Source organism: Acinonyx jubatus, chromosome B3, assembly GCF_027475565.1.
Source record: "Acinonyx jubatus isolate Ajub_Pintada_27869175 chromosome B3, VMU_Ajub_asm_v1.0, whole genome shotgun sequence".
NCBI classification, from domain to species: domain Eukaryota; kingdom Metazoa; phylum Chordata; class Mammalia; order Carnivora; family Felidae; genus Acinonyx; species Acinonyx jubatus.
In genome coordinates, this window is record NC_069386.1 from 112349796 (window position 1) to 112371775 (window position 21980).

General features: G+C 50.2%; 1 protein-coding gene and 1 long non-coding RNA gene across 2 annotated transcripts; both read right to left on the reverse strand.

The window, feature by feature from the left end:
• Positions 1-214: 214 nt before the first annotated feature.
• Positions 215-5641, reverse strand: ZFP36L1 (ZFP36 ring finger protein like 1). Its single transcript, XM_027066014.2, has 2 exons — positions 5406-5641; positions 215-3019 (listed from the first exon to the last, which is right to left on the reverse strand). The coding sequence occupies exons 1-2, from the start codon at positions 5460-5462 to the stop codon at positions 2060-2062; spliced, it is 1017 nt and encodes a 338-aa protein (XP_026921815.1). The 5' UTR covers positions 5463-5641; the 3' UTR covers positions 215-2059.
• An 11297-nt stretch (positions 5642-16938) lies between these two features.
• On the reverse strand, positions 16939-20984 carry LOC128316063 (uncharacterized). The gene is made up of 3 exons (XR_008299493.1): positions 20872-20984; positions 19884-20105; positions 16939-18972 (listed from the first exon to the last, which is right to left on the reverse strand). It is a non-coding gene; the product is annotated as an uncharacterized LOC128316063 (long non-coding RNA).
• Positions 20985-21980: the final 996 nt, after the last annotated feature.

A 21980-nucleotide genomic window follows, 5' to 3' on the forward strand; every position in this document is an offset into this window, starting at 1 on the left:
GGCTCCCTTTGCAATAAACTCCCATCCCATCCCCTCTAAGCTCAGAGACTTCCAGCATCAATGGAGGGAACTACAGCCATAGGTTTAGCTGTTATGGCTGAGAAAAAAGCAACAAGCACTCCTCCTCTTCCCCAGCACCTGTATCCTATACAAAGGACAAACCTATAGGCAAAGGAAAACCACAAACCAAGTAAAACCAGCTTCACCATCCATGTTTCTTGAAAAAAACGGGGTTTATTGATTTTTAAACTGCAAATAGTCGTTACAAAAAGTTTTTTTTTCTTTTAAATAAATTCACACAAAGAAAGAGAAATAGAAAGCGACGGTAGTGACCAGCAAGAGGAATAATAATTACATTCATCTTAATGTGTGTGTGCCAGTTCTGTTTGCATTAACATTGGAAAACTCCAAACCTGGAATCCAGAACCTCAAATCTGCAATCGGAATGTCTTGAGATGGGCACGCGGAAGTCAAAGGGTTTCTTTTGTTTGTTTTTTCCCTTTTAGAAGCCATACATAAAAGTTGTTTTCCTTCTGTACTGTCACAGAACTTTTACATACATTCTCAGTCCTAGCTGAAAAGGCCTAAAGAAGAAGAAACTCAATTTGCAGTCCAACACAAAGGGGGGAAATTTCTAAAATAAATAATCCAACAGTTTTTTGCATTTTTTTAAATTAATTTTTCATTTTTTTAAAATAAAATAACCAAAAAAAGTGTAAAGTTACAAAAAATGTCGTTGAAGAATAATATATTAAAACTGTGGAAAAAAAAAGGAAAAAGACACGTCACAAAATTTTAAGATTAATATGAAGATCATAATTTAACATAAAAGAATATATTCTATGGATTTGTCATCCCGATAAATATGAACAAAATTAACAAAAAAAAAGCATAGTTTTGGCAATAAATACGTTTTGATAAGTTAAATAAGCTTTTTTATATTGATGTGCAGTGACAAGCAAAATTTTTGCTCTCCAATTTCTGAAAGTTATATGAAGTTTAAAACCCAGGGAAAAAAGCATGGCGTGAGTGCTCTAACGATAGACCTACGGTATTCTAGAGCAAAAACCATTGAAGCTACTTCTACAGGAAATCGTTTTAACACAGCTATTGTATGTGGAATGAATACCATTAACTGCTCACCCCTTACATGTTTTTTTAGCTTTTCTCTCATTTTTTTGTTATTTTTTTTTTTTAAGATGTCACATATGAACTGGGGAACTTTAGCACCAAAATCAAGTCTCTCATAGTCCATCTAGCTTCCCCATCCTCCCCACTTAAAAAAAAAAAAAAAAAAAAAGAAAGAAAAAATTAAATCACAAAGTCCCACTTATGTCGCGATCTTCATCCACTTTTTGTCTTCCTTCCTGTAGACCTACGCGAACCCAGGCAAGATTAGTCAACAGAGGTTCAGGTCGGGAAGAAAAAGGTTTTGAATGTCAAGATAGGTTTCCCCAAAAACCCAAGTCTGGCAACAACTCTCCCAAGAGGGGTGTGGGGGGGTCATGGGGAGAGGGGAGGGGGAGGGTGTGGGAGGCTGAAATAAGGGAAGGTGCAGTTGGGTCGCCAGCGGAGGGAGCTGCTGGTTCTGGGTCCCCTCCCCCTCCCCCATGGGCAGAGGCTCAGGGAGGCCCACGGGTGCCCTCTGGCGCTGAAGAGGTAATGTAGTCACAGTGACAAAGTTAGATTACAAGGCACTAAATTGCTTCTGTAAACTGTTACTGCTTTTTCTTTTGTGATTTGGCACTTAAGGCGTAAGCCGAGGGAAAAAAGGCATCTACTGACAAATATGGGACTTGTCTGTTATGCATGGTAAGTGGGCTATAAAATCGAGGAGAGGGGGTTTCAAGCCAGAGGAAGCTACTGACAAATTGACTTGTCCTTATGTTGGGGGGGGGGGGTCAAGAGAGGGGAGAGGGAAGGGGCATTCCAAGGTTCTGGGGGAAAGGGGTTGAGCTTAACCTTGTTAATGTAGGGGTTGTCAGGAATCAGGGAGAGAGGGAGGGGAGGGTTAAGGATGGGGGGTGGAGTAGGCAGGGGGTCCCTCCCTACCCGGGGTTTAGTCATCTGAGATGGAAAGTCTGCTGAAAATGGGCAGGCGTCTTGAGTTGTCCAAGGTGGGGGAATCTGAGCCACTGTGGCTGCTGCTGGAGCTGCTCAGATAGCCCTCCTGGTCCGAGAGAGAATCCTGAGGGCTGGGGGGAGAGTCAAACATGTGAGGGGACTCGGACATGGGCCGGAAGAGGAAGGTGGTCGGGGAGCCACCCCCGGGCAGCCCCATGCTAGGGGCAAAGAGGTTCGCCAGCTCCTGGCTGGAGAAGGCGAAGGGATTATTGGTGCCATCTGGCAGGGTGGGTGAGCCCAGGAGGTCATCCGCGCTCAGGATGGGGGGTGGGGTGATGGACGTGGGGCTGTCCAGCAGCCCTGTGGCAGCGGCGGTGGCAGCGGCACTGGGAAACCCAGCAAAGCTAAAGCTATGCTGGAGGCGGGGACGGTCAGCGGAGAGGTCCCGGGCCCCGGCCAGGGCGCGGCGCTCCTCAGCGTTGTGGATGAAGTGGCAGCGGGGCCCATACGGGCAAAAGCCGATGGTGTGGAAGGTGCGGCACAGCTCCGTCTTGTACTTGGGGTGACGGGTCAGGCTTCGGAGCTCGTGGATGCCATGCGCGAACTGGCACTTGTCCCCGTACTTACAGGCGCCGTTCTCCTCAAAGGGGCGGCACAGCTCCGTCTTGTAGCGGCTGGAGTTGACCTGGCCGCTCCCTGGCTGCTTCTGGGTGGGCAGCAGCCGCTCGCCCCCTTCTGAGAAAGAGCGGTCTCGGAAGCGGCTGTCCCGAGAGCTCAGAGCTGGGGCCGGCTCGCCCTTGAGGCTGCTGAGGAGCTGGTTCTGGTGGAACTTGGAGCTAGGCAGGGTGACCGAGTGCCTCCGGGGGAAGCCCCCACCGGCAGGGGTGCCCACCGCTTTCCTGTCCAGCAGGCAGCCCCCTGCACTGGGAGTACTGTAGTTGAGCATCTTGTTACCCTGGAGGGAAGAGAGGGAAGAGAGAGAATGGTTGGTGACAAAGGCCATGTACCAGGGCCAAGAAAAGTACCCCTAAGTGCAGCCCCCTCCACAATCGGAAATGCCCCTTGTGTCTCTAAGGAACTACCTCTAACTCAGCCCTGGCAAGCCCCCTCCCACAAACCAGCCACCTAGCTTTACTTTGGCCCCATGCATAAGAAACTACAAAGTCCTAACCTATAAAAAATTGTTATACATGCACCCTACTCCACGCAGACCCCTGGAATGCACCCCCATATCCTGTCTCCAAAGCTACCACTTTTATCCATAAAATCTAACTTTTTTACCTCCCCAGTAGATTCCTCAGCTAAAAAGATCTCCCGTAACTCCGACTTCTCTAGATTCCCTTTCCCCCAAACAAGAACAGGTAAACCTCAGGAGACTCTGAGTACCCTCCTTTTAATCAGTCCCTCCTTGATTGACACTCCACACAAACAAACGCCTGGCTTCCCAAGACTCAACTTCCTCCTTCAGAAAGGTTCCCTTCCTTTGGCAACAGGTTTCCAGACTGCCTTTGCTTTACTTGCTAAGAGGAGGGGAAGAGGAAGGGTCAGGAGAAATCCTCCATCTGGGGTGGGGGGTGGGGGGCAGGAGAAGGATGGGATTCTAAAATAAAGTTCATTGCCCCATGCCCTGGAAAGAGGTGCCTTCTACAATGATCTCCCCACCCCCTCCACTGGGAAGATGCCTTTGCAGTTAGTGTTCTGGCTGCAAGGGCAGGCTTGGATAAGAGCGCCAGTGTTTAATCTTTAACGCAAAGCTGCAGGTGGGAAGGAAAAGGAAAGCACCAAATCCCCCCACCCGCCTCCCAGTCAATAGCAGATTTGGGGGGAGGGAAGCAGAGCCACCACAGACAGGTTTCTGTTCCAATGGTATACCCTGGTCACCTGCCCAATCTGTACCCAAGATTCGGAAAGGGCACAAGCTGGGGACCAGGGAGTTGGCTCCCAGCCCATGTGGGTGTCATTGTGCAAATTCTAAAGTTGGTCCCTTAGGATCAGCTGCAGGGGCTCGGGAATCTGTAACAGCAACCACCCCACAGAGCGGATTACAGGAACCAAGTTGAGAGCCCGGTTCCCAACAATAAGGTTCATTTAAAAAGTCCGGGGGGGGGGGGGGCGGGGGTAGGGAGCGAGGGAAAGAGAAATAGATCAAAGAGTGAGAAAGCCGGGAAGAGAAGGAAGGAGTGCAACAGTGCTCAGGTTAGCTGCCAGGGCAACTGGAGTTTGGGAAAGCCCAGAGAGGGAAGGAAGCTGAAATTCAAACTTTTTTTGATGTTGTTCTTCAGCTCCTCGGAGTCCCTGCACCCCAACCCTGCAGCCCTGGGGCCCTGGCAGCTGGGCCGACTGGAGAAGCAAGCTGGGAAAAGAGAGCGACATGACCCAACGTGTTTAAAAGAAGGCAAAACACTTTAGCAATTAAAAGTAGCCTAGCAGCTCCCCGCTTTCAAAGTGGGGAGAGGAGATGAACATAATCTAACATCCAAAGGCTTTTGCTGTGTACACTTAAACCGCATTCATGGAAAATTGTGTTTAAAACCTGCTTTTTTTCACACAGGCTGGCAAGCTACGCCACTTAAGGAGGCCCCATTAAATCCTTCCTCGCAGAGCCCCTTGAGCTCAGGCCGGCATTTTGTTCTCCAGGCCCCCCTCAACCCCCTCAGAAAACAGGTAAACGGGTCAAGCCTAGTACCATTATCACCCCAAAGTTTGCAGTACTGTAGGCGATCCCAGAAGGAAGCCTGGACGAGCTGGGGCGAACTGAAGTCCTACTGCAAACCCGTTCTGCAACATCCTTTTGAATCACAACTCTTGGCCTTTTTCTCGTAGGTTCCCAGCCCTTCCACATCAGACATCCCAGTAGAGATGTCGTCCGGAGACTCACTTCCCCAAGGGGAGCCCCTGCTGACCCCACTGGCTGGCGGTGTGGCTGGAGACTCGAACCCCTCCCGGCGACAGCGAGACCCAGAGCGCGCACAGGCAAACCGAGCAGACCAGCGAAACCGGGCTCAAGCAGCACATTACGGGCGACGGAATCACCAAAAAAAAAAAAGGTCCCAGCAAATGACCCGCATCCCTCGGGCGGCCTCGCCACGCAAACTTCGCCCCCCAAAACTCTGATCTCCAAATTCCCATGCAGTAGCCGCCAGGACCTGTTGAAACTCAAAGGGTGGGAAGGAGAGAGCCAAATTCCTTTAAACTGGGGGGAAAGTAAGGCGGAAAATAGAACCATCTTGCCTCTCTTCCTCTCCTTCCTACTTTCCAAGACCTGAACTTTTGAGGGTTCTTTCTTTAGGCAAAAGAGGAAAAAGAAAACTTTGAAAAGCGAACCCTCCGCCCCACTCTACCTTGCATAAAACTTCACTCAAGTCGAAGATGGTGGCAGACACGAGGGTGGTGGTCATCCTGGGCGCTCGCACGGGGCAGGGACGAGGATCTGGTGTGCCGCGAAGGTCCCGGTGCGGGGAAGGCGCAGCCTCCGGCTCTCCGGTCTGGAGTCCCACACGCCTGCTCCCGGCGCCCCTCGCCTTTCTGACTCTCCCCGACTGCGGCGCGCGAAGCCCAATTTATAAAGTTCAGATTTGGTGGACCGGGGGAGGAGGAGCTTTAAACTTATTTAAATGAGGAAGAGGAGGAAAAAAAGGGTGATTGACACTGAAGTTGAATCAGCCATGCGGTCAAACTCGGGAAGAAAAAAAAAAAAAGAAACTTTCAAAAGGAAGAAGGGGGAGGGGAAACGAGGAAAGAAGGCTAAGAAAAAAAAAAAAAACCAACTGCAAGCAGCGCACAACTTTTTTTTCTTAAAGAGGAAAAGTTTCGAGTCTCTCGCTTGGCTACCCGGCGCTTGGGGCGCCCCTCTGTGGGGCCGCGCGGCGCGAGGGGGAGGGGCGCCCCCCCCTTTGTCAGCCTGCGAGCGCGGCTCTGTGACATCATTCATTCCACCCTCTTCGGGGTTCTTGTTGTTGTGTTGTTGTTTTTTTGTCGGGCAGGAAGGCGGGCTCGACTTTCTCTTTTTGCAGGCGGGAGCAGAACCCGTCCTTAGCGCCCGGGCTGCGGTTTCCATCTTGAGCAGATCTCCCCTGAAATTTCTCCAAGTGCCCCCCACAACTTAACTCTTTTCCCGAGTTTTCTTCCGCACTCGGCTGCCTTCCGCAAACCAAGCAGGACCAGAACATCGGGAATTTGGGACGCAGAAAGCATTCGGGTCTAAGGTTTTTAGTTTAGTTTAGTTTAGTTTTGGGGTTTTTTTTTTCAGCAGGTCGTGGGGGAGGTAGAGTGGTGGGGGAAACTAGGGAGAGTTTTTCCCTGGGGGGGGGGGGGACCGGGCCCGGCCGGGAGAGCGCAGCACGGTTTCGCGCGCCGCACGCGTCTACACTCTCCTGTGCTTCGCAACCGAACGGCGGGAGGGGCAGTAGCGAAAAAGACCACCGCCCGTAAGGATTGCTTGCTTGTTTAACAGGCTTGGGAGTGGGATTTATTTCACGCATTCAACCCTTAAACTTCTTCAAAAAGAAAACATGAATCCTCATGAATGTCCTTTCCAATCCGCCCTCCTCGCCCCCCCCCGAAACACCAATAACGCACAACTTTCCACGAGCGCTCTGAACTATGGGACACACGCACACACCCCTAGACGCTTGAACAATGAAAAAAGTTACTTTGGCAAGAATGAAGGTAAAGAAATGGGGGAGGCGACACTTTTAACTTCTTGTTGCTTCTCCCCCGCCCCCACGGGAACGGAACATATGGCTTGTCACGCTGCGCTGTTTGGGCGGGATGGGGGGAAGGGGGCATGGGATCTTCCAACCACCCCCCCATAGATTATTACTCCTTTTAAGACTGTAATATATTTACTGTTAGCTTCAGAGGCCTCTCCTTCCACCCAAATAAAAAGTTGTTAACGTGTCGCCCACGGCCCCCGGGTGCTGGAGCGAAGACCCAGGCGGAAATCGCGGGGCTGTGTTTCTTTCCTATTTCCCCGCGTGCCCGGCCGCCTCCTCAGCCCTCGCACGTTTCTTCCCAGCACTCAAGGCGGCCGGGTCTGTTATGAAACCCCGTGCGCTGAGTGGCTAAGAGCGGGTTCCATTGCGATGTAATTAGGTCACCCCATTATGAGCACGTTTCTTTGGAAAGGACAGGGCGGGCGGAGCAGAGCGCTCGAGTCGCGCTCTCACCACCACCACCCACCCACCCACACACACTCACGCATTTTTATTGCATTTCTGGTGTATTCGTCAACCTCCGAGCAGACCCAGGGAAACCTTCCAAATCACAACTGTTTTAGGAACCGGTTATTTTTCATCTTTGCGAAACACAGAACTTTTGCTGCAACCACCAACCTACGTGATCCCAGCCGGGTCTGCTTTTATTTGGCCCCTCTGACTTAAATTGATGGCCCCCATTTTTAACCCGGCTGCTGCCCCTTGCCTTTCCTTCTGCTGCTGTCCAGCCGCCTGTTGCTTCCCTCCCCCTGCTCCCATAGTTCAGCTTTTCTTGAAATCTGGCAAGCGCCAGAAAGGGAAATAACTTCCATCCACCTTAATTTAAATCACTCAAGTGTAGGTTTCTTTCTTAAAGGGGTGTTTGCTCGCTCCTTTACCCAGCTCCAAGAAAGGGAGGGGGTCGTGCAGTTTCTTGGTGATGAGGTAATGAGTTCCAGATTTCAGGACAGAGCAGGCTGCGCGTTAAAACCACAAGGTTAGTCTGCGTCCTGATGTGAAGCTATTTCGTCCTTTTATCTGCCTCCCCCCCACCCCAAAAGACCCATTGGTCTTTAATTCTGGAGGGTTCGCGAAGCTCTGCTGGGGGGATGGAGGAGGGGTCGAAAAGCGAGGGAGAAGGGGGACCCGGAGCGGGTGGGGCCGCCTGCCCGGCCCCAGGCCTGGCCCGCTGTCCCCCCCGCCCGGGGCTGCAGGACTGGCTAGAAGCACCATCACGCGGCCCCGGAGCCGCAGGCTAGCTAAAAAGTCTTTTTTCCCAATCCCCCCCCCCCCCCCCCAAGAGAACTCCGATTCCTCGAATTTCCTCCGCTTTTCCAACTCCCGGTCGCCTCTCCCCTCCCCCGCTCCCGGGGCGCGGGCAACGCGGGGCGGCGGCCAGCCTGGCCCGCTCGCTCCGGAGTTGTTTACCGGCCCCGCCGACCCACCGAGTTTGTTCCAGCTCCCAGAGCCTGCCTCTATAATTAAACTCTTTTTTAATTGTTGGGTTGAAACGTCATTTCGGGGACTTTCCAAGGGTGAGGGAGCCGAGGGGAGGGAGCGAGCCTCCTTAACCCTTCGCTGACCCGGCGGGCCGCAGAGTGGCGTCCAGCAGGGTCGAGGAGGCCTGAGAGTCCAGGGGCCGGAGCCGGCCCGCCCCGACTGGACCGGCTCTGCAGGTGCCCGATGGCGGCGGGGACGGCGGAGAGCTCCGACCCGGACGGGAAGGCCGACGAAAGCCATCCGCCGAGCTCCCCGCCCCCTAAGCAATGCAGTCCGCGCTCCGCTTTCTTACCCGCGCGGGGCCGCGAGAGGCAGTCCCTCCACCTGCACTGCAGCTTCCGACCGGGAGGCGATACGCCGGATCCTCCGTCCCAGGCCCGACTATCAGGGCCCTCCTGGCGCACTTGGAGCCGGTCCCCTCGCGAGGAGGGGCTGGGCAGGTATTTTTGGATGGGGGTATTAGGTTTTATTCAAGGAGGAAGGTGAAAGTCCCTCGAAATTAGGGAACCGCGACGGATGTATTCATGGGTCATTCTGGACCGTGGGCGCACCTCGCGGCAGGTGAGCGTGTGGGGTGCCAGGCCCCTAGCGGGCTTGGCCACGTCAACAGCGACCTCCAAGGCACCCCTCCCCAGGATCCCATCCTGGCCCGGTTGCAGCACGCGATCTGCCATCGCAGAGTCCCACGGCTTCAGGTCGTTTGCACAAACCCCCAAATTCTTCGGATTGGGCCCCGCCCGCCCAGGACCTCTGCCACCTGAGACCCTGGAACAGCTGTAAGGTCTCTGGATTAGAGAGAGGTGGAGGTATGGCCAAGTGCGGCCTGAGAGTTACGTGGTTTAGATTCACCTGTAGTGCTTGTGGAATGCAAATTCCTGAGCTTGGACCCAGGCCCAGTGAATCAGATGGTCTGGGTGGGGATTCAGATGCTCTGGGGTGGGGTCAGGAATCTGCATTTCTAGTAATTTCCTGCTAGTGACTCAGATATTGAGGTCTGAGAATCAGTGGTCCAAAACGTTGAAGTTGGGCCATTCTGGATCCAAATCTTGGCCCTGCCATTTTCTAGCCGTGTGACTTTTCAAGACAGTGACCAAAGCCTCTGTTTTCTCATCCCTAAAATATGGATGATAATACATTGGCCGCTAAAGTGCTTAGTTTCAACCCTAGCAGAACCCTTTTATATGCCTAGCCATTGTATGTAAACGAAACCATTCTTGAGGCCTTATTACACCACAAAACACATTTTGGGGAGTATTCACTTTGCAAAAGGATGCTTCAGTATGAACATCCGTGAAATGGTCAGCTAACAACTTTGACCCCTTCTGCGCCTTCTCCTTCCTTGCCTGGGCCTGCCTAGAGACACAGGATAGCCCAGGAGTTTTGAGCCACCTAGACTTTGAGGGGAAGCCCAACTCTGCCAGCTGGTCACCAGTTGCACAACCTCAAGCAGGTCACTTATTCTCTGGGGTGGTCGGGAAGGTTAAACTCTTCCAGCCAGTGCTTAGCTCCAACAGCCACTTGCCCTCCAGTCACTCCAAACTCTAGCAGTTGCTGGTGGTTTGCTGCACAGCCCTCCCTGGGGCTTTGCTCAAGAGGTTCCTTCTGCTGGGGTTTCACGCAGCTCCCAGAGCAGGCAAAATACCTCTCTCGCAGCAGGCCCACTGCAGCCTGCCGCACTCCGGCATTCTACTGCATTTTATGGGAATTATCTGTTTACTCCCACTGGACCTGTCAACTCCTGGAGGGCAAGGGCAGCTCTATTACCTGGGTCTCGGGAGTAGGTCCTGAGTAGGTACGCAATTCATTTTTTTTCCCCAGCTTTTACAGCACCTGCTGTTATAACCATTAGGATACTTTGGTCACCCTAAACCCGGCAGTGGGAATAGAAGAAGGATGGACGAGGCTCCAGGAGTGACAGGAAGGGGGGAGGCCTTGGGCTCTGCCATCAGGGGAGATGGCACCCTTACCAGGTTCAGAAGGCCAGAGCTGGTAATTCAGGAAGGCTGGGCTTCCACGGCTTGCCAAGGGCAAGTTCTGTGCAGCTGTTAAGAGGTGACATAGTCTAATGGAATGAGCACTGGTCGAGGAGTCAGGAATCTTGGATTCTAGAGCTACTCTGCCGCTAGTTCAGTAGGTCATTCTCTACTCCGGGCTTCCATATTCTGCTCTGTAGATGGAGAGCATTAGACTAGGCAGGTGGTACTCGAATATCAGGCTGAGCAGAATTACCTGGGGAAATTTTAAAGCTATACAGATGCCCTGCGCCACCCCATCCCAGTCCAGCCTCCTCCAAAGATTCCACTTCAGTTGGTCTGGTGTGAGGCCCAGCATTTGTATCTTCTAAGCTGTCCAGATAATTCTATTGTGAATCTATTATGAACCCAGAAGCACTGGATTTGATTATGTTAGATCCGTAGTTCTCAACCAGGGATGATTTTGCCCCCCACCCCCACCCCATGAACATTTGGCAATGTCTAGATACATTTTGGGTTGTCACTATTGGGAGGTGGGGAGGTCAGTGCTACTGGCATCTAGAAGATAGAGGCCTGATATGCTGCTAAACATCCACACAATAGCCCCTAGAACAAAATTTATCTGACTCAAAATGTCAGTGGTACCCAAACTGAAAAACCCAGTTTTAGAGGTTCTTTCCAACTCCCAAGATCCCTGCATACTTAGGCTGTATCTCCACTCCCCCTGAAACCCTTCTCCTTAGGGCAGCCCAAGTGATCTTTTTCTTTTCTTTTCTTGTTTTGTTTTTTTTTTCACGTTTATTTATTTATTTTGAGAGACAGAGCTCTTCGCGGTCAATGCAGAGCCTGGCGCAGGGCTCAATCCTCTGAACCATGAGATCACGACCTGAGCTGAAATCAAGTCAGACGCTTAACCTATTGAGCCACCCAGGTGCCCCTCCAAGTGATCTTTTCCAAAACCTAGATCTAGGGTGCCTGGCTGTCTTAGTCAGTGGAGCATACCGCTCTTGATCTCAGGGTTGTGAGTTCCAGCCCACATTGGGTGTAGAGATTACTTAAAAATAAAATCTTTAAACAACAACAACAACAACAACAAAACCCCCCAAACCTAGACCTGATCTTGTGTTACACTTGCCTAAAAACCTTGGCTACCCATCCTTCTTGGAATAAAAACCATACCCATAGTCCAGCACAGTCTGACTCTCTTACTGCTCCAGTCTGGACTTTCATACCTCTCCCTCCCTCCCACCACTTCTCCCACCCCCCAGGGCACCCCCTTTGCTCTGGTCAGTTTCAGATGACAATGAAGGATACTTCCTTCTGCCCTAGGGCCTTGACACTTGTTATTTCTCCTGTCTGAACTGACCTTCCTTTGGCCCAAATAAATTCTAAATCATCCTTTAGAATCCAGCTCAAGCATCACTCCCTCCAAGACAAGGTATCTCTCTCCTCTCTGAAGTCCTCATGGAATATTCATTTTGTTCAGAGTAGTTATTTCCGTTTATAAGTATATGTTCATTCCTGTCACTTTTTTTTTCTTTTTAATTTCACATGCAGAAAAATTGACCTATCTTTGGTGTACAGATTTTTTTTTTTTTTTTTAATTTTAGAGATGGAGAGGGACAGCACAGGAGCCAGGGAGAGGAGCAGAGGGAGTGAGAGTGAATCCTAAGTAAGCTCCCCGCTCAGCGCAGAGCCTGATGCAGGGCTCCACCCAGGACCCTGGGATCGTGATCTGAGCCGAAATCAAGAGTCAGAGCCACCCAGGCGCCCTTAGCACGCAGACTTTTAATGTGAATAGATTAATCACCACCATGACCAGGAAACAGAACAGCTCCATCACCCCCAAAAACTTCCCTCATGCTACCCCCTTGTAGTCATGTGCTTCCCCTCCCTTCACTCTGCAACCACCGATCTGGTCCCTATACTGTAATTTCATCTTTTCCAGAATGCCATATAAATAGAATCATGTAGGATGTATGATTTCACACAACGTAATGCCTTTGAGATTTATCCATGTTGTTGCATGTATCGCTAGTTCATTCCTTTTTGTTGAAGAATACTATTTCACTGTATGGGTGCACCATTGTTTATTCACCTGTTGAAAGACATTGGATTATTTCTAGTTGGGGGCCCTGATGAATAGAGCTGCAGTAGCATTTGTGTACGGATTTTTCTGTGAACACAGTGCCTATTTCTCTAGGGTAAATAAGTAGGAGTGGGATTGCAGGGTCAAATGGTAAGTGTATGTGGAAGTTTATGTTAAAAACTGCCAAACTGGGGCGCCTGGGTGGCTCAGTCGTTGAGCTTCCGACACTTGATTTCCACTCAGGTCATGATCTCACAGTGAGTTCAATCCTTGAGTCTGGCTCTGCACTGGCAGCATGGAGCCTGCTTGGGATTCTCTCTCTCTCTCTCTCTCTCTCTCTCTCTCTCTCTGTCTCTCTCTCTCTTTCTCTTTTTCTCTCTCTGCCCCTCCCCTGCTCGCATGCTCTCTCTCAAAATAAATAAATAACATTTAAAAAGAAACCTGCCAAACTGTTTCCCAGAGTGGATATACCATTATGCATCTCCAACAGCAATATGTAAGTTTACATGTAAGCAACAGTTGTTCCACACCCCGACACCAAGCCTTACAATTGTCCGTATTTTTTATTTTCGTCATTCCAATAGTGTGTGGTAGTATCTCATTATGGTTTTAATTTGCATTTCATTCATGGCTAATGATGTTAAACATCTTTTCATGTACTTATTTGCTATATGTGTATGTCCTCTTTGGTGAAATATCTGTCCAGGTCTTGCCCATTTTTTAAACTGGGTTATTTGTTTTCCCACTCTTGAGTATTGAGAGTTCTTTTTTTTTTTTAATGTTTATTTATTTTTGAGAGAGAGTCAGAGCGCGAGCGGGGGAGGGGCACATAAAGAAGGAGACACAGAATCTGAAGCAAAATCTGCACAGAGCCCGATGCAGGGCTCCACCTCACAAACTGCCAGATCATGACCTGAGCCGAAGTCAGACTCTTAACCGACTGAGCCACCCAGGTGCCCCTCTTTTTTTTTTTAAGCTATTTTATTTATTTTTAAAATGTTTGTTTGTTTGTTTGTTTGTTTATTGGGAGAGAGGGAGAGAACAAGAATCCTAAGTAGGCTCCATGCTGTCATCACAGAGCAGGATGCCACCCAGGCACCTGGAGGGTTCTTTATATATTCTAGATACAGTTGCTTTGTTGGATATGTGATGTGCAAATATTTTCTTCAGTCTGCACCTTAGCTTTTCATTCTCTGAGCAAAATATTTTTCACAGAGCAGAAGGTTTCAGTTTTGATGACTTTTTTTCAGTTTTTCTTTTGTGGATCATGCTTTTAATGTTGCATCTCACACTCTTTACCTGACCCTGCATTAAGATTTTTTCTTTTAAAATTTAATAGTTTTATGCTTTACGCTTAGATCTGTGATCCATCTTGAGTTAGTTTTTATATACGATGGGAAATTTAGGTTGAGGTTTGTTTTTTTGCCTTTGGGTGTTCAATCCTAACACTGTTGTTGGTTTTTTTTTAAGTTTATTTATTTTGAGAGAGAGAGAGGGGAGAGAGAGAGAGAGAGAGAGAGAAAGAGAGAGGGAGAACGAGATGGGGAGGAGCAGAGAAAGGGAGAGAGACAGAATCCCAAGCAGGCTCTGCACTGTTAGCGCAGAGCCCCATGCAGGGCTGGAACCCACGAACTGTGAGATCATGACCTGAGCCGAGATCATGACCTGAGCTGAGGTCAAGAGCCAGATGCTTACCAACTGAGCAACTCAGGCCCACCCCCCCCAGCACTGTTTATTAAAGAGACTATCATTTGTCCATTGAATTGTTTGCGCCTATTCAAAAATCAGTTGGTCATAGTTGTATGGGTCTCTTTATTCTGTTTCACTGGTCTGTGTGTCCATTCTTTTGCCAGTGCTACACTTGTCTCGGTTATCGTGGCTTCATGGGAAGTCTTAAAATCAGGTGGTGTAATTCCTCCAACTTTATTCTTATTTTTCAAAAGTATTCTCATTAGTTTGCCTTTTCATATAAATTTCAGAATCATCTTGTCTGTATCTTCCAAAAAAATTGTACTAGGAATTTTATTAGAGTTGCATTAAACCTATAGATCAGTTCAAGAAGAAGTGACATCTTTACCATGTTGAGTCTTCTAATCCATGTACATGGTATGTCTATTTATGTAGGCTTTTCGTTTCTTGAATCAGTGTTCTATAGTTTTTATTTATATGTATTTTTAAGTACGCTCCTTGCCCAGCGTGGAGCCCATGACCCCGAGATCAAGACCTGAGCTGAGATCAAAAGTTGGATGCTTAACCAACCAAGCCACCCAGACACCCCTTTGTAGTGTTTAGCCTATAGATCCTACACGTTTTGTTAGATTTATACCTAGTATTTCCCTCCTTTGGGGAACTATTCTATTTTTTCTTAATTTCAGTTCCTAATTTTTCATGGCTAGTGTATAGAAATACAGTTTTTTGTGCATTGGCCTTGTATCCTGTGTTCTAAGTCACCTTAGTTGTAAGAAGATTTTTTTGGTAGATTCCTTAAGTTTTGTTTTGTGTGTATGTGTTTTTAACATAGACAATTATCTGCAAATAGGAACAGCTTAATTTCTTCCTTTCCAATCTCATGCCTTACATTTCTTTTTCCTGCCTTATTGCCCTGTCTAGGACTTCCAGTATGATACTGAACAGGCATTCATGAGTGGACACCCTCACCTGATCCCAATCTTAGGGGAAAGCATTCAGTCTTTGACTGTTAAGTACAACATTGGTTTCAGGTTATTTTACAGTCGTTTAACTTTTTTGTTGTTGTTTATTTATTTTTGACAGAGAGAGAGAGAGAGAGACAGAGCATGAGTGGGGGAGGGGCAGAGAGAGAGGGTGACACAGAATCCAAAGCAGGCTCCAAGCTCCAGGCTGTCAGCACAGAGCCCGACGCGGGGCTCAGACTCACAGACCGTGAGGTCATGACCTGAGCCAAAGTCAGACGCTCAACCGAGCCACCCAGGTGCCCCTGGTCATTTAAATTTTTGACATCTCCCTTCCCACTAGGATGTATACTCCATGAGAGCAGTCTCTCTGCTCTCAACTCAACCTTCAGTGCCTGCAACGGTACCTAACACACAGTTAACAATTCTCTACTTTAGTAACTTATCCAGCCATAACCACTGCCCTTATGACAGACAGCAGAAGGACTTGGCTGAACATTCAGACATTGTGAAGAATAACTGGACGATAAATACCCCAGTGGATCCAACCAGGCATTAGCTCCATGGAGCTGGCCACTTGAAACTGCAGCTTTCTAGCAAGCCATTCTGTGTCGAAGCATTGATCTATCAGGAAAAGATGACTGCAATAAAATAATTATTTCAGACTGAGAGCATTCTATTCCCAAAGGGAATCTAAACAAAAAGCTCTTGGCTCTGAAAAACAGGGGCTTTCAGGGTAAAGAGTCACACTGCTCTGAAATCTTAGGCCCTCGGATGGGTGGGGTTGTTTCGCTAAATTTATTTCAGCCGCTTATAGAAACACAAGGGGGAAGAGGGGGGTGGCTGCTTGCACACCAGCCCTGGCTCTGGAGTATTAATATCTGCCGGGTCAGGCTTTTATTTGGGTTTTGTTTCACCTTTTGGGGGTGGGGAGACAGGCAGGCAGCAGGAACATCTCACGGCTGCACGGCTTCTGAGCTGTGGTTTTCCACCTTTCTCCCTGTGCCCTCCCAGCAGGCCCACCCTGCCCCCTCCCGCCTCACCTGAGGGTAGCTCTCTACCCACTGAATACCAAGCAGTCTCACCCACTTACCTTTCACATCTACTCTTCTCCCATTTCCAGAAGGGGTCTGAGCATTCCAAGAGAGTGAGAGTGAGAGATGGAACCTGCTTGCTTGCTTGCTTTCTGGGACAAGTGTGGGGCACCTTTGTCCCTGGCCCCATCAGAACCCCCTACCCAATCCCTTACCCCATCCTCTGTGGCTCTGCTATTTGCATTTGGGGTTGGGGGGGCGGTTCTTGTATATGAAATCCAGGTCTTTTGAATCCTGTCTTCCTTCTCAGCCTCCCCCCCCAAGCACTGAACACACATTTTTCTCGGTGCCTGATACCTGTCACGCGCTCACACCCATAGCGAGAAAAAGGGGTTACGTGAAACCATCATGTTGCTCTCTAAACACCTGTTCTCGTCTGAATTTGGAATGCTTTATGGAACACAGGTTAATCACCTCCCACAGATGTGGGAGAAACTGAGGCACAGGAAGTGGAGGTGAGATGTGTATCCGCCGGCTGGCTCTCAGAGGTACCCACTGAACCGAAAGGCCCAGAGAAACATAGGGCCCCGTGTCTGGGAACTTGCTGTTGTGCGGCCCGCTGTCTAAGGGCAGGAAGAGGAGACACACGAGCTGAACAAGCTGCTAGGCTTATGACTCAAACAATTACATGAGAATATGGGGAAGTACCTCACACAGTGCTCGGCCCATGGGAACCCAACAAATGCCAGCCTCGTTCTTTGGCAAACTCCTGCTTCCTGGCTCACCAGGGAAGATGGCAGACATATCCTCATCCTCTCCGCTCCCCCGCCCCCAGTTCAAAAGACTGAACAGGCACTGATGGGAGGGGAAGGTGGCTGCTTGGGGGAGAATAAAGGTTATAGACACAAATAAAGGTTATAGAGCACAAAAGTGCTCACGAGGAAACTAAGTTTCTCTTTTGTCCCAGCACCAGCCAGTTGGCTTTGGAATTATTCCTCCAGCCCGGAGTGGGACCAACCCCGCCCTGGGGAGCTGTTCCTCTGAGAAGCAGGACTCACCTTCCCAGCCAGAACAGGGATCAGACAACTCTTGGAGGGTCGCCCATAGGCAGCGGGAGAGAGGATGGACCTTTGCCACAGCCCTGTGACTTCTCCCAAGATGAGTTTCTCCTGCCAAATGCACCCTCCACCCTGTGGGGACCAGGGGCCCCCAAACCAGGGCCTGCCCTTGTCCGACCAAAGGCAACCAGATCTGTTGCAGCTGTTCAGTGAGAGAAAGAGCTCTCCCAGAGACCAGGGAAGTGGCTAGAGAAAGATTCCTGCCAGCCTGGGGGTGTAAATATTTATACAACGTGCTATGTGGGCAGAGGGAGGTGGCAGGAACGAGGCGGCCCCGAGACCGCAGAGTGTAGGAGCCTATTCTTTGCGCTCAGGTGGGAAGGGCAAGAGGCTGCTAGGATCCTAATCCCCCCCTCAACACCCCAAACCCCTACATCAAAGAGGCTGGTCTTTGTCCCCAGCCCTCCTGCCAGAATTGAGAGAACTTAAAAGAAAGTTCACCATCCTTCTCCTAAGTCCCCTAACCGTTCATTCCTCCTGGCTAGGATAGGCCTCTCTGCCAGGAAGGAGGCCCTGCCTTCAACCAGAGACAGAGCAGCTCCACAGGGCCCAGGCCTAAGGATTTGTGGGCCCCTGGGGCTCATGGTTCTAGAGTTTTTAAGGATGCTCGGCCCCAAGACTTGGACTCTAGGGCTGAAGGCTTAGAAAATACAAGCAAAATATAAAATAGGCAAAGATTTCTCTCAAGCTTCTATATAATCAATAATACCTTTCCAAAGTAGCAGTAACCTGGTACACGGATGGTGACGAGGAATGGATGGGACCTGGCAAGAGAGCAAGGTGTGGAGAAGGTGGGGGAGCCCTTGATGGCACTTCCAGAACAGCACGTGGCCACCATCACACGGGGCCTAGGAAAAGACAGTGCAGCCCCACAGACGTCCACCTGGTGCTCTTGGGCCCCGGCACCCCAGGACGCAGCTCAGCCCCAGGTGTGCATTGACTTAGCTGCCCCTCATCTAGGCCGCTAAGGTCTCAGCCAGGACCCAATGGCATTGACGTCCCAGGGTGGGAGGCAAGCCTGGGTCGGGGGTGGGGGGTGAGGGGGACAGCCAGATGGACTCCAGTCGATCTGCCTCAGACAGCTGGGGAGCAGAGACAGGATGCGCCTCTCCTCCCTCCCCCATCACTCCAGACAAGGAGGGGCGCGGCTGCAACTTCTTGGGTTTCTCTGCCACCGCGCCCGCGCCCATCGAGAAGCACCACCTGCTTCTATCAGTATGGGGCTGACCCTGAGGCCCCCCACAGGTGGGGTTTGTGTTGCTCCTCAGCGGCCAACAGCCTTTCAGACACCTGAAATGATCAGGCACCACTTGCATTCCCCGTGCCCCTTCAAAAATGCGCACTGGCAGGAGTGGGGGTGTCGGGAAGGAAGGGCCTTCTACTGGAAAACCGCCTCGGTCTTCCGCCAGAGAGCGAACATCTAAAGACACCCGGCCTCCTCCAAGAGTCAGCCCCCTCTGCGGCAAGTCCCCCACCCACAGCACATCCCTTTGCGAGTAATACATTCCCAGTGCGCGCACCTCCCCTGAGCTCTGGCCTTTAGGGTGGAATCTGGTGAATGCCCCACCTGTCTGCTCAGAGAGGGACGGATTCCACTGCCTCCCTGAGCAGTGGGGCCCAGGCCCACACACACCGTGGAGGAAACACCATCTGCCCCAACCCTCAGCCCGGGGCCTGGCAGCCGATGTCAACCCTCACAGGGGGAGAGCAGCCCTGTCCCCAGCCCTCCCTCTCCAGAAGGGAGCTCCTCTTCCAGGACACCAGGGCTGCGGTGAGAATCTTCAGATGCTCAGGTCCTCTTCTGCCGCCATGGCTCTGCCTGCCGGCTGTGGCCTCCTTCTTGCCAGCACTGCTTAAACAGATGAGCAAGAATAAAAGCCTGTGTGGCCCAAGGAAAGCTTTAGGGGAAAGAACTGACGCTGAAGGAAAAGGAGGGGAAGGACTCTTAAGAAACAGGAGAGGAGGGGAATTCAGGAAACAGACAAAATAAACCGTCCGAGAATCCAGATGTAAAACAAGGGAAGCCAAAAAAGAAAGAAAAAATATGCTAAGAAGGCAAAGTTGGGGTGGGGAAGGGAATTGAGAATGAAGAAGAAGGGGGGGGGGTTATAAATATGCTGAAAAGAAGAATGGGAGAGCAAACAACACCAGAAAAAAATAAAAAATAGAGACCCAGGAGAGAGACAGAGGCAGCAGTGAGTTTAAAACTGCTTTGACCCTCAACCAGCCACACTCCTAATGTTCTGAGTCTTAGTGCTTGAGTCTTGTTGATTTCAGAGCCTTCCAACAAGAGCAAAGGACAATCCTAGGAAAGCAAGCTTTCCTCCCCAGTGTTTTTCCTACAATTCCCCCGGTGCACCTCCACTGTTGCTCTTTTTCAGGGGTAAGAGCTCATCTCCTTGGGGCAAGGCGGAAAAGCATTCCAGTCCTCCCCAGACTCTGGTGGCTTCCATCATGGTGCCCCCTGGAGGGTCCACTGGAGGATCTGAGCAGCAGGAGCCCTGTGGTGGGAGAAGCACCGGGTTGTGATACAGCTGTGCTGTCAGCTTTTCATCCTCCAGGGAGGGGCTTACCCCAGCCACCTCTCTGTGGACCAGGGCTAACCTGGAACAGAGGGGCTCTGCAAAGCCAGAGGAGTCGCAGCAAATGCAACTTTTGGAAACAACTTGGATGATTTAGTTTCCAGGCATTCCCAAGGGGACCTAAAGATAGCTACAGTTTTCCCATTGCTGGGTTGGCAAACAGCTCCTTGAAGCTCACCTTTAATGCCTTGTATTCATAAACTCCATGAGCACCGGCAGAAGATTCTGGTTCCTCTCCCTTTGTTGGCTTGGCCTTTCAGCCTTGTGTTGCCTCTCTCTCTTCTGGAGTCAGCCAGTGTCTCTCGTCTGTGTCTGCTTAGGTCGTTCGTTTCCGTTAGGTTATCACTCCCCCTCTGCCCACTCTTCCATTTCTCTAGGGCAGCAGGAGTAGGGAGAAAGGCTAAAAACAAACCAAGGCAAAATCAAGCAGCAGAGGAAGTAAGTGAGTTTGGTTTAGCGGCCGTCTGCAGTGGGGGTGGCAGGCTCCTGATGGACAGGGGTCTGAGCCTCCCCAGGCCCCCTGAAACCGCTCCTCCAAAGTTCAGCCGAGGGGAAGCCACACAGGCTGAACTCTGACTAGCAAGGACAAAGAAAACGGTTCTTGCACCAGCCCTTCTCCCCAAGAATTCTTAAGTGCTTGACCCTGGTTCTGTATGTTCCAAAAGTCGTATTTTTCTTCTCTCAAAAACTGAGGGATGTGACACAATGGACAGAAGGGATGTCTAGGTTGTAGCCTTAGATACTCAAGCCGGTTTCTTCTCATCCCTCCTAACCTTCAAACCTGCCACAGTCGTATAATCTGTGACTCAAACTATTATTTAACCATGAAAAAAGACAAACCAGGAAATTAGAGGCTGAATGACCTAAAATTTATTCCATTCAACTGAGCTAATCTCCTAATAAGGGTGTGTATAATAATAAGTCATGCTATATCTGTTCTGGAAGATGTGAACATTGCAGGGGAAAGCGCATGGTGATTGCAGATCCTAACTTGTTGAGATTTGTCCTCAAAAGGGTAAGTGCCTGGTCCTAGGCCAAGCTGCCTAGCAGTTTGCCAGATGAGTCTCAACATTTGGGAACCGATGTTGCAGCAAAGAGTGCCCAGTGTGCGGGCCGACCCCATTCAAACCCCTCACTGCCACTTCCTAGGCGAGCAAGGCACTTACCTGCCTCCTTTAGTCTCCTCCACTATGAAATGGCAATGACAGCAATCCTGATCTCCCGGGGCTGCTGCTGTGAGGACAGATGAGCGAGGCGCTTGGCACATGTGAGCAGCCCCCCTCCCTCCCAGCAACCCCCCCCCCCCAGTCAACTGTTGCTGTATGTTAAGCAGTGAATTGGCAAGACTAAGGAGAAGGCTTGAGGCCCCACCAAGTGGGGTTCCACGGAGTCACTGGAACACAGTCAAGTATCCCAAGCAAGAGAGAGAAGAGGGTCCCAGAGGAAGGCCAGGCAGCTGGCGGGTGGAGCACTGCATGGAGAGCCAAGGACAGCCACTCAGAGCGTGGGGGCTGCACTCCAGTCCTGCTGCGTTAGCTCAACTCCTTGCATCCCCACCCTTGCATGGGTTCACCCTTACATGAAACCCAGCACTAGCTCCCGCTAGGTGCACAGCACCGGCCAGGCCCAGGGCTGTAGGGGGAGCAAGGTTGCTAAGGGATCACTGGCCTCCGAGACTTCATGACCAGGCATTTCTGCCCAAATTCAGAAATCTGCCCTTTCAGGAGCCAGACTGTGAGGATATGACCAAATGCTGAGACATTCTTATTTCAGGGCCAGTTTTCTTTCTTTAAGTGGAAAGGCAAAGAGTTCAGAAATGTGCTGGAAATGTGAACACGAAATGGAATCTTGTTAACATTTAAGGACTATTGCTAATTTCTAGGTGAGATAAAGACAATATGGCTAAATTTAATGAGGCCCTTTTATTTAGAGATACATACTGAAATACTGGCAGGTAAAATGCTATGCTCTGATATATAGCATTTACTTCAATATTATATGGGAGGTGGAGAGGCGGACGGTGGTATAAATGGACAAGCTTGGCCAAGAGTTGGTGATGTGGGTGGTGGGTACATGGGGATTCATCACACTACTCTGTCTCTTCCCATATATGTTTGAAATTTTCCATAATAGAAGGTCTTCAGTTCATAAAAGCTGAAAAAAACCTTAACTCGGGGATTCTTGTCTTATTGGTTCTTGTAACATGATATCTACTTCCTGAGGACATGTGCTCTTGGACATGAGATGAGCCTGTGGGAGATCTGCCAGGAGTGGG

Bases quoted from the DNA above. Each gene is read 5' to 3' on its own strand.
- ZFP36L1 (XM_027066014.2), bottom strand. From the start codon at position 5,462: ATGACCACCACCCTCGTGTCTGCCACCATCTTCGACTTGAGTGAAGTT. The intron at 3,020-5,405 runs GTAGAGTGGGGC...TCTTCCCTCCAG, and splicing joins TGAGTGAAGTTTTATGCAAG to GGTAACAAGATGCTCAACTA.